This window comes from Lipophrys pholis (genome assembly GCF_963383615.2).
Source record: "Lipophrys pholis genome assembly, chromosome: 7".
In the NCBI taxonomy this organism is placed as follows: domain Eukaryota; kingdom Metazoa; phylum Chordata; class Actinopteri; order Blenniiformes; family Blenniidae; genus Lipophrys; species Lipophrys pholis.
In genome coordinates, this window is record NC_137638.1 from 3811475 (window position 1) to 3824095 (window position 12621).

The 12621-nt window shown below is 41.4% G+C and overlaps 1 protein-coding gene across 1 annotated transcript in view; it reads right to left on the minus strand.

Annotated features, from left to right (window-relative positions):
- The window catches only part of LOC308112523 (nuclear receptor subfamily 5 group A member 2-like), a gene marked incomplete at both ends in the record, with an annotated part of 28728 nt that overhangs the window by 10551 nt on the left and 5556 nt on the right, over window positions 1-12621 (minus strand). The window contains one exon of the mRNA XM_080468106.1: window positions 12543-12621. This exon is cut by the window's right edge and continues 577 nt beyond it. Coding sequence (XP_080324232.1) covers window positions 12543-12621 — 79 coding nt within the window. The remainder of the gene's footprint in view (window positions 1-12542) is intronic.

Consider the following 12621-nt stretch of genomic DNA (forward strand, 5'->3'; position numbering starts at 1 on the left):
TACCTTTAAGACACACAGAATTAAGTGAGCATATAATGTGTCTATTATGTCCATCTGACTGATTTTGTCACTCGCTCCCACAGAAAACTGCGACATTTCACTCTGCTGAGACTTGTGTTGTTACTTATCGGTCAAACAGTCTGAGCCGTAGTGACGCTGGCAACAAAGACATCAAATCAGATCAGGTGAAACACAAAGTTACTACCATGTTTATGCACCCGCTCGTGCTTTGCAGTAAACTCTGTGTTTTTCTTTGTGAGCATCCAGCCGTGTCCAGCAGAGGATGGCTCAGTGAAGAAGAAGAGGAAGAAGAAGAAGGAGAAGAATGCTCAGTGTTTGTGTGCGGTGGCAGCGTCAGAAGGCAAAAGTATGAAACTAAAACTAAAAATGCTTTGCAGTCGACATTCAGAGCCGCAGTGTGAAGAGTTCCTCCGTCAGACGGACCAAAGAAGCTCTATTCAGTGAAAACCCGTCCGTCGTATTTGCTTGTCGCGTCAGTTTGTTGTAATTCATCGCTTATCAATGTTTGCGTCCTCGTGACTCCTCCCACTCTGCCTCTGATTGGCTCGCCAGCCGCCACGTCAACTTTAACCAATCAAATCAGCGAGTGATTAGTCAATCAGAGGCAGAGTCGGCAGGTCAGGGCTTCGTCATCCTATAGGCGAAATAAAATAAGCAATCTGGCTCACAGGCCCTGCAGAGTGGTGCATTATGGGAGATTTGGAAGCGGGTATTTCCGACGTATCTCCTGGACTTCACAACTGGCCTTAGCGTACATGTTAGTCGGAGGGCAGGAACTGAACTTTGACATGTTCGAAGTAGACAAAAGGACAAATTCAACAGTGACTGGAGCATTTTAAACCCAGTTCCAGTCTGCAGGGGTTCGTATACTACTAAAAGAACCATTTCGTACCATCGCTATTGGCTTCCTGACTCCTCCCGCTGTCTGGTCGAAGTATCCTGGCGACTCGCTTAATGAGTATAAATACAGAAAGAGACTGCAGGTCTCTGTTTGCAAAATCGTGATTCACAAATTGCACGCTCACGCAAACAGACCGTGCCCCGCCCAGCAGGTTGTCACGACGCATTTCACATATTTAACATGAAGAGAAAATTGATGCATAAATCAGAAATCACTTTGTTCCTGATCTTGTGTTTGTGTTGGAGATGATTCTACATTCCAGATTAGCAGAAGCACTTCTGTGTGGTTTGAAGCTCTTATCTTAGATCCAATCTTCAGGAAGATTTTCTCAGTTATCAAACCAGCGTCGCTCGATATCACCTTGGCACCTTGACGGGCCTGCCCAGTGAGCAACTGTAGGTATTGCTCACGCAACGCGCTCGCATTGAAATAACAGCAGTAATGACGACTTGCTGAGATCTGACTTTGACGAGATGTGCAGCTGAGGGAACCAGTGAGGGAGGAGAAGGTTGAACGGATCAAAGGAACGAGCTGCTGATTTTCCTTCATGTTGGGTTTAGAGCTACAGTGAGCATGCCAAACCCGTAGGGGGCAGTGTCACCAGAAGCATGAAGCCATGGTTGCCAATCAGAATCCGTGGAAGAAAAAAAAAAAAAAAAAACACGATGTCACGAATTGGGTTTTTCAATCGTAGCTTCGTTTATGTGTAAATGCAGAGAATTATGATGTAAACATACTTGTGAAAACCAAAAAGGGGAACTTGCACAATACTTTGCACTAAACATTGTTAAATTCACCCATTCACACGCCGATGGAGGCAGAGCCTCATCCATCCATTGGGAGCACTGTGGGGTTCAGTGTCTTGCTCAAGGACACGTTGACATGTGGATAGATAGGGAGTCAAACCTGCAACCTCCGGATTGGGAGATGGCTATTCTACCATATGTTTTAAACCCACCTGGATGCAATGGAAGGCGCCTCACTGGGCTTTTTCTCCAGGTTTGACGTCAACGTTAGGTTTAGGTAAACAGCGAGTTTCACGCCACCCGGTGGTCAGAATGATTTCGGAAGCTTCAAACTCAAAACTACAGAAAAACTGACAACCTCACCTGAGCTCCATGTCCCCCCCCCCCCCCCAAAAAAAAAGAAAAGACAGAACATGCAACAGTGACACATTCACTGGGAACAGTTTGCATTCGGCCGATTCACAGCTTGAATTCCAAATTAAAGTGTTTCTAAGCAAAACAAACTGCAGCCCGGTCTGCCATTTTAGAACAATGTTTCACTAAATTTCTCTCACGAGCTACGGCCTGCCTCCAACACGCCGGCGCTTCCACATCAGATGGTGTTTTGTTGGGAGAAATCCTCCGTGTTCCACGCGTGAAAGGAAGGTCAAACGCAAGACAACCACGAAATCCGGCGGCGGGGGAACCGCAGCAATCAATAGCTTCCATTCTGCCAACAATTTAATAACAATGTAGGCAAACAGCGAGCGGAGCTGCGGCGGAGCGCCGACATTCCCCCGTTATCGTCTGCGTGGAATGTAATTACCCAGCCCGGGGAAACGGCTCTTTCAGCGGGAGGCTTTCTTGGCAAAATATGCAGAGCTTTGTTCTCACTGTCCGTGTTGGCCGTCCACTGTACATATGAAAGTGGTCCGACTGTCAACAGAAATGCATCAGATGTTTTTGAAAGGAGGCCCGGAGGAGGGGGAGAGCCCGTCGGTGCTTGAAGAAGAGAAGTGTAGGAGGGTGGGGTGGGGTGGGGTGGTGGTGGTGGTGTTGGGGGGGGGGGGGGGGGGGGGGGGGTAGGAAAACTCCAGGTGTTGCCTTTTCTCACAGCTTGGTGAGCTGCCAGGGTCGGCCTACGCCTTCCTATCCGGCAATCTAATGGACGCGGCGAGCCGCTCCAATGAAAAGAGAGTCTTCCTCTTTTCTCCGAGGGAAGATGTGGACATTATGACAACTGTTTACATTCTCACAGCGCCGACTTCACTGGTTAAATCCATTCCTTTCACTTTCATCCGCGATTTCTTTTTTCCCTTTTTGATCACTATTTTATTTTGACTGATACTCAAGAGGTGACTGAGCGAGTGAAAGGGGGGACATGTTGTTTTGTCAGAGAATAAAATCACTGAGAAAGTCCTGCTGGATTAATATTGCTATTATAGATTCAGATGGATGGATGGATGGATGGATGGATGGATGGATGGATGGATGGATGGATGGATGGATGGATGGATGGATGGATGGAGGGAGGGAGGGATGGATTGGATAGGTAAGAATAAATTAATGATATGAGGTCAATGGGTGGATGGATGGATCGACGGAGGGATGATAATAAATGAATGAGAGATACATTTAGAAGTCACTGGATGGATAATGGATTGTAATTATATGGATGAATGGATGACTGAATGATGATGATGATGATGATGATGATGATGATGATGATGATGATGATGATGATGATGATGATGATTGATGATGATGATGATAAATGAATGACATAAATATAGAGGTCAGTGGCTGGATTGATGAATGAATGATGGATGGTAATTGGATGGATGGATGGATGGATGGATGGATGGATGGATGGATGGATGGATGGATGGATGGATGGATGGATGGATGGGTCAATATAGAGATCAGTGGATGGAAGGATGGATGGATGGATGGATGGACAGATTAAAGGATTAACGGACAGATGGATGGTAAATGAACGATAGATCTATATAGGGATCAATGGAAGGATGGGTGGATGGATGGATGGATGGATGGATGGATGAATATAAACTGAATTGTGCAAACGGCATAAGCGCAGCAGCAGTTTCACTAAATCAGGAGTTGCTTGTTTTTTCTGCCGCATGATGAGGAAACTTCAGAAATGAATGATGTTCTGAGTGACTGCGCGCCGCACACTGAGATTTACATAACTACGATCCTCCTCCAGCCTTGACCAAAGGGCTTTTATTGACGAACAAAAGACACGCAGTCCTCCGTGCATAACCTTAAAGCAACCGTGCTTCTTAATCAGTAGTGAGGCTCATCACTCGCACTATTTAAAGGACAAAGTGTCGGTGTGACACAGTCGTTTTCTGAAACGTTGAGTGTTCTCAGCCTCCACAGAGACACAAAGAGCCACAATGGAGCCCAACAATGTCTCAGATTTAAAAAAAAAAAAAAACAAACACATATAAAGGCTACATTTTAAATCTTCACACTCCATCACTGAACTCATGTGAAAGCATTTTTCTCATCTCTGAAAATGAATTTCACCGTTTTGGAGAGAATTCAGCCGCAGTATTGTCATGTTGAATATACTTTCAAATAAAGTTTAATTCTCGTGACATTTGCTTTCCTATCATCTGATATTGGGTAATTCTTTCAAAATAAATTGGGCATAACTGATATGATAGAACTAAAAAGGACTGTTTCATACTAAAATTTCTTCCTTGGGGCACTAAAGAAATAAGTTCTGATGGTTTCACATCTAATACAGGTTGTAGTGGACTTTCAGGTTCCAGTATTGCTCCATTGTAAATATTCTAATGTTCCAACAGTCATTCCAACCATCAAAATGTAAAAAGGTTCCTATGATTCCAAGTATTTACTACAGAATTCGTCTCGCTACAAGAAGATCGCATAGATTTTGGAGGGTTACTTTAAAAAAACAGCACTTTTCACGTGACGCGAGACTCAGCGATTATCTATCACGAGAAAACGCATCGCTTTGGTTCGAGAAAAATGTCACACTTACACAGCAACGTCTTGACAAACGATGTCGGTTTAAATGGAAAAACGCTGAAAATGTGGAAAAAACTGTAAGTTGCATGCCAGGCCAAAGAAAATATGCGTCTTCCCTCGTTTCCAGGAAGTCAGAGCGTTTTTGAAAACTTCCACCTTCTGCGCCGTTTTAATAAAAGTTGTGTTTTTCAGTGACTCCGAGCACCGCTGTCGTGTAAACAAAGTCCCACAACGCAGGAAAACTTTTACATTTTCACTTAAAAATGTTGCGTAAACTGGACCTAAACTTGTTGGAAAAAGTAAACGACCTGTTCTGTTAATTGTCCGGTTGTTGTGATTCATCGCCGGTTTTTTACTGAATAAAGCGATCAAATATTAACCAGCCAGTTGAATCAATCCCTAATCATCCAATTTCATCACAGTTTTTATCAATTTAACCAGGCGGATCAGTTAATCGTCAGATTACGTTTTGTCCATGTGAACGCGGTTATCGTTGCGGCTAAAACAAATGATAGGTTGATTAGAGATTTAAAGGGGTCATATTGTGCAAAATTCACTTTTTAATGGTTTTTCTAACAGAACTAATCGTCTCCATACCTGGAATGACGTAAAGAAAGTCTGTCCTCTCTCTCCCTGGCTTGTTTCAGGTTTTAAAAAGTGTGTTGCTCCAACCAGCCAATCAGAAATCAAACCCTATATAGTGTCATCGGGGGTTTAGCCAATCCCAATCAAGGTAGGCTCCTCCCTTTGACTCCTCCCACAATTAGGCAGCTCTGCTCTGGCACATGGCACCACGAGAGGAAGTACTTCCTCCTATTCCCAAGATGGGCGTGTGTGGGCGGAGCCAGTCCAGCTCACACAGACACAGCAGATTCTGAATGTAGCTCCTATGATCCAATATTCAAATGGAGGAAAATCAAGGAGAAGCTGGAAACTTTGGTAAATTTTTGGAGCAACATGTGAAAGTGTTGAAAAGCTGGATGGCATTAACCCTTTAATGTATCTTTTTCTAAGTGTTTGAATGCAGGAATACCACAAAAGTAAATATTTTTTCCAGGAAGAAACCCAGTAAAAATCCCTCCCGTCCAGCGTATGAGAGTCTGGTGTTGAGCGACCGACCCTATACTGTGCGTGTATCAGTTGGTAGATAAGGACAGACGAGCAGCCTCTGTGCTTCCCTCCTGCGTCAGTAACACACAGAAACGTTTCAGTATCCAAACACAGGTGGCGTCAGGATAACAGGTTGTGTTGCTGTGAGAAGATGCAACAAATCTCATCGTCACCACAATGTGATCTTTGTTCCCGGAGACGGTGGAGAAAAAAAAGGAAAAAGACCGAAGTGACTCGGACAGGCATCCTGTTCTTTTGCTGCAGTTGTTTTGTTTTGTTTTTTTAGGATATGGATTCATTGATATTTACAGTTTGTTTTAAGGAATTGTAATCACAGAGTAGAGTTGAGTTCTATATTAAAGTGAAATGAAAATCAAAAGACGCCCATGATGAAACTGAGGTGTTCAATAAAAAACAAGAACAAAACGCTTTCAGGCTGTAGCTTATAAAAACAAGAAGAAGTTACTCAGGGTGTTTGTTTGTTTATAATTCCGTAATTGTTTTGTATTGTTTAGTTTTAGTTATTTGCTTTGTTTTACTTGTTTCCTTCACCAGTCCACTTTCCCTGAAGTCACCTCAATAAGAAAATCCTTCTTTCTTGTAACTCTGGTGTTTGTTTACTCTATTTTTCTTTTTAATTTGTTTCCTTTGTTTCTAGTTTTTTATGGTCGTTTGTTTGTCTTTACATCTCATATATGTTGCTTTTCTTTTCAGTCTTTCTTTTTGTTTGCTTTTTTGTCTTTGCAGTTATGAGCTTTGTATTACTTCTGGTTTTTGTTTGTGTATTAGTTTACTTTGTTTGTTTTAGTGTTGTTTCCTCGCTTTTGTTTGCTAATTACTTGTTCTTGTTATTTCTTGTTTGTAACCAGTTCTTTTTTTGCTTCAGGCTTTTGTTTTAGTTGTATCTAGTTTAAGAGTTGTTTTAGCTCTGTTTTGTGTTTTGTATTTTGGTGTGTCTAGTTTTATCGATGGTATTTTGTTGGTATACCAGTTTGCCTTTTGTTTGTTTGTTTGACTTTAATTTATTGGTGTTCTTTTCAGTTTGTTTGTTTTTGTTGTGTTTCTTTTTTTGCATCTAGTTTTATTTCACTTCAGGCGGTTTTTGAAATGGTAGTTTTACTTTATGTTGTTATTGCTGTTTTTTGTTTGTCTTTACGTCCAATATATGTTGGTTTTCTATTTAGTTTCTTTCTTTTCTATTTGTTTCGGGGTTTTTTTGGTTTTTGCTGTATCAAGCTTTGTTTTACTTTTCGTTTTTGTTGGTGTGCTTGTTTACTTTGTTTGTTTTAGTGCCATTTCTTTTGTTTTGTTTTCCTTTTGTTGCATTTCTTTGTTGTAGTTTGTTGTATCTAGGGTTGTTTTGCTTCTGTTTTGTGTTTGGTTTTCGTTTTTTGGTGCGTCTAGTTTTATTTTACCTCTGGTATTTTTGTATACCAGTTTGCCAGTTTGTCTTTACATCAGACATTTACTGGCGTTCTTTTTAGTTGGTTTCTTTCTGTTTTGTTTCTTTTGTCTAGTTTTATTTCACTTCCAGTGCTTTTTAAAATGATCATTAAAATTTTTGTTGTTGTTGTTTTTTGTTTGTCTGTCTGTCTGTCTGTCGTACTCACTATGCAGGAGGCCCAGTATCGCCCTATGAGAAATCATCAGCAGGTGATTTGGAATCATAAAAAAGCAACAACAACAAAAAAACATGTTTTGACTCCATAAATATTCAGATGAAAACACATCAGGGAATCAGGCAAGAATCCCAACAAGCCCGGATCGGCCTTTTGTGTCGTCGTCAGGCAGATTTAACGAGTCGGATCGTTTTGACGGTCGCTCACTGACACATCAGACACATCAGACACATCGCTGCTGCTGGCGGACGGCGTTTCCTCTATTGTTGCTGTCAGTGGTCTGATTTGTCAGGAGAAAATTACAATCCTCCATTTTCAGCAGCGATCAGCCATATTGTCAGTGGTGGCGGCGGCGGCGGCGGCGATGGCGGGGGGCCGTGCGGTTAGCCACAACAGAGGTATTGATTTCAGTTCCACTGGCGCGCGGCTAAATCAACCCGCACTGTGTTTGTGGCACAATTCATAAAGACAATCAGCCCTGGAGAAGACGGACGGAGACGCTGATGTATGTGCAATCATCAATATTCTCAACCGTGTGCGTGTGCGTGCGCGTGTGTGTGTGTGTGTGTGTGTGTGTGTGTGTGTGTGTGTGTGTGTGTGTGGTCTGATCAGCACGCAGACTAAACACAGAGAACACCCACCTGGAATAATTACTCTCACAAGGCTGAAAGTATTCCACCACACTACTCCTCATTAGACCAACTTTTTTTTTTTTTTTTTTTGGATCGCTGCTACATGAAAGGTTATGCTGAACTGTCTCTGACGACACGTTGAGCAACAGCCTCCATGACCAAGAGCACGGCAGAAAACCCCAAACATCCCGTTTTCTGCAGCGTTCGGAAGCATCGTCACAACATGGTGCGACGGGAGTTTCAGCAAAGCTTCACAAGTGGCTCTTTTTCTCCTGCAGGATCGCCGTTTCCCGTGACTTTCTTGCAGGAGCATTTTCAAAAACAAACCATAATAATCGGCTGCCAGCTGCAGTTTCTCCTCCTTAACGTGGGCTCGGAGCCCATTTTCTGTGAATCCTGAGCCGAGCCGTGGGCGTGCGAGTCAGCTCCCTCCCATCTGAATGCATTCGTACATATTTGTTCTTTCCTAAACGGCCCAGGAGCCCAAAACAATCCGCCGCCGCTGCTTCTCCTTTATGACTCTGCTTCATCGCAGCGACGTTATGTAAGCAGATATTTTTAGTAATATCAGAATTCAGAAAAAATAAAAATAAAAAAAATATAAAAAGAAAAGAAGGAAGACTAAGAAAAGCTGTCCTTGTACAAACCGTTAACGTTATACACTTTTTAATTGACTTCTAGAACTGCATGCTGAAGTCAGGTCACATGCTTGATCTTTAAATGAAAATCTAAGAACCTTTGTCAGAAAAGTGGACATTTTTGAAAAGTCCCAAGTTTCTTCCAAACTCATGAAAGTCAGAGAGAACCGGAGGAACATAGAGTGTTTAAGCTCTGAGACGCTTCTAGATTCCTGACATCTGTGCAAGCTCTACAGTAGATTATGTCCGAGATCTAGAACGTTTCAGAGTCCTGGAATGTGTCATAGTTCTCAAAGTTAGAGAATCTTAGAGTGTGTCATGGTTCTAGAATGGGTTGACGATCTAGAATGTCTCCGTTTTAAAGTTAGAGAATCTTAGTGTGTGTCATGGTTCTAGGATGCGATGGAGATACAGAGTTTGTCAAAGTACTCGAATGTATCACAGTTCTAGAACCTGGCAGAATTGCAGAACGTGTCAGTTTCAGAATGCGTTGAAGTTCTAGAATATGTCACCTGTAGACTGTCAGAGAATGTTTCAGGGTTCTAAAATCTTTCAGAGTTTTAGAACATGTCAGAGTTCTAGAATGTTTGAGTCCTCGAATGTGTCAGAATGTTGAAATAAGAGGATTTTAGAATGGATCAACGTTCTCGAATATGTCGGCGTTCTAGAATACAACAGGTATAGATTGTGTCAGAGAGATTTAAAATATATCAGTTCCAGAATGGATCAGACTTCTAAAAACTATCAAAGTTCTTGAATGTGTCAGAGTTCTAGAACACGACAGCTGAAGATCGTGTCAGAGAATTGATCAGTTCTCAAAAACCTTTATGAATGTCACATGAATCTTGACTTTAAAGAGTTTTTCAACTATCAACACTTGTAATTAGTCTATACAATTTTCTTTAACTTTTAATAAGAAAATCTTTACGGTTGGCGGATTTTTGTCAAAGTTAAGAAAAAGTTTTCAAATTTAAACTCTTGTAAAGTCGGGAAATATGGCAGGAACCACGACAAACACAGAAACGTCTCAGCTCATTTCTCCTTCTTCCAAACTAGTAATTAAATAGTAAATAACTTCCAGGATGAAATGCAGTATTTTCCTTTGTAAAAGTATCTCCACCTTACCGAGAACTTGACGGATGCAATATGTGTACTCTACTTATAAAAATGTATTTTGCTCATTCAAGTAATAGATGATACGATATTTCTCTGATCAAACATTTACCCAGTGTCATATATAGAACAATCTAACCACAATAAATATTAGAACTCATGTGATTTAAAGTGTGTAAACAATCTTTGACAGAAATCCAGAGATAATTTACTTAAATTATTAAGGTACAAATGGTTAGTTCTGATATGTTAATCAGACTATTTGATAAGAAATTGTATTTAACTTTTAAAGTCTTGAAGTGAAACATTATTATATAAATACACAGTGCGGTTTGAAGTTTCATAAATTTCAAGACGTGACAAATATTCGACTTTTATTGTGATAATTTCATCTGCAATGATTGTGTTTGTGTAAAGTTTCATTTCGTTGATCATAATTCAACGCTCAATGAACAAAATCCGCTGGTTTCCTCCCGTAACGTCTCTGAGCAATTTCCCATCAGTTGCTGTTTCCCGTGTCGATCCAGCAACGTGGATGAAATCAGGTTCTTCTGCAGTAATTCCCTCCAACATAAGAGAACTCGGACGGCCGCAAAAATGTCATAAATCTGAGAATGTGTCATTTCACAGGAAATATGTGTGGACTGTGTGTGTGTGTGGGGGGTGGGGGGGGCGCTTAGCTTCAACCTCATCTCCCCCCAGCGCTCACGCTGCACACGCTTTCCTCCGCGCTACAATCAAGCTTCCTGAAGCTTTTCATGACATACGTGGAGCCATACAAAGCTCAACGTGCAAGTCAGAGGCGAATATGTGGCAATTCCCCACATGCAGCGCGTCGCCTCACATCTACTTGGAGATTTGGACAGTTTGCTTGGTGTTTTGTTGGACTGGAGCCTCTTGCTGAGCCGTTTTGGTCCCGTGGGCCTTATATTATGATTTATAAATATATATATGGTCTCTGTTGGTTTGAACTTGGGGTTTAAATACCAGTTGATGTGCCAATTGAATGATTTGACCATTGAAATGAATTCAATTAAAAAAAAACAATGTGTCTTTTAATAAGATAATCAATAGTTTTATCTTGCACTTCTTGGTACTAAAAAAATTCAATTAAAAGTTCTGACCCTGTATATTTCCTGCTGCTGGTTCTTAACATGAATCTCTCCTGTAGCCTTAACGGAGGAATTCTACGTTTACGAACAAACATTTTCAAGTGAAAACGGAAAACGTCTCTAGTGTCTACATGACAACACTGAAAACGCCACTTTATTAAAACGCTCCCACCAGTGATGCCGCCAACGTGTTACTCTCAGATGACAACTTTTTTCAGTAACAAGTAATCCAACGCGTTACTATTTCCACACTAGTAATCAGATTAAAGTTACTTATTCAAGTCACTGTGCGTTACTATTGCAGCGTCCAGCAGGACGAGTTTCTGGTCTGTGAAGCCGTTTTATTATTAAACAGAACCTTCATTCCACTCCAAACGGACACACACACACACACCCACACAACACACACACACATACAAAGGCAGTTTCCACACGCTCACTTGACCCGCCCCCTTCTCCACTCTCAGCCAATCACAGGCCGACTCGCTCTGATGGTGCGTTCAGGTGACACAAAAGAATTGGAACATACAAACATAATCATTAAACCTTGTCATTGCTACAAGAACAGAGATGTTACACTATTTTTGTAATTTTCCTGAGCAAAATGTTATATTGGCAGGAAGCCCCGCCCCCTTTTTTCAATCAATCAATCAATCAATCAATCAATCAATCAATGAAAGCCTTAATTTGTCCCCAGGGGTAGAGCAGGCAGTGCAAATAAATAGATAGATAAATAATGCAACAACAGACAACAACTACATCACCGGGTAAATAAATACCAGTAATAGTAAAAAAATAAATACAACAAAGAATGAAGGTCAAAGGTTAAAATAGAAACGTGGTGCAGGAGGCAGTGATCAGAGTTTTTTCATTTTCATGTTGAGACGATTGGGGTTGTTGTCATCAGCTGCTGAAAGTAACTAAAAAAAAGTAACTCGCAATCTAACTCAGTAAAGTGACAAAGTTACTTTTTAAAGGGGTAACTAGTATTCAGTAATCAGATTACTTTCCCTAGGTAACTGTGGCAACACTGGCTCCCACACAGTTTCCATGGGAACGGGGAAAACGCTGCCACTATGCATACGCACCACGGACGTAACAGTTGTTGTGCACATGCTCAGTAGATGGACAATAACAAACATGGTGTCATGACCCCCACTTCATAGTCTCCCGGGACATTGGTAGTTTTATTTTGACAGTCACCGTAAAAACAATCCAACTCTGTCGTTTATTGCGTATTGGTCTCTGCTGCATGCGCGTGTGGCGTCGCTACCAAAAATATGAACAGCGCCAACATGTGGCCACGCACATCCTATTATGATCACCGATTCTCCGAGAACTTGGTGACATGGAAATGTTTAACTGAGGTGTAAAGAATAAATAAATAAATAATAAAAAAAGAAATTTGAAAATTTGAAAAATGTAATTAAAGAAAAGAAAAAAAAGAAAGAGCAAGAAAAGTAAAAAAAAAAAAAATAATTAAGAAAAAAAAACACGAGGCCAAACTATGTCGTTTTCAATGTTTCGGCCGTTTCCATGTAAACGGACGTCATTTTCAAAACGATGCGTTTTCACTGGAAACGCCGTCGTGTGAACGTGACCTGAAACGGCGGGCTGTGGGGTGTTTTGCGTTTGACTCGGCGCACTCACCCGCAGCTCCTTGAAGAAGATGCAGCTGCGAGCCCACTCCACTATGGAGAAGAGCGTCTGGTCCGCCATGCGACACATG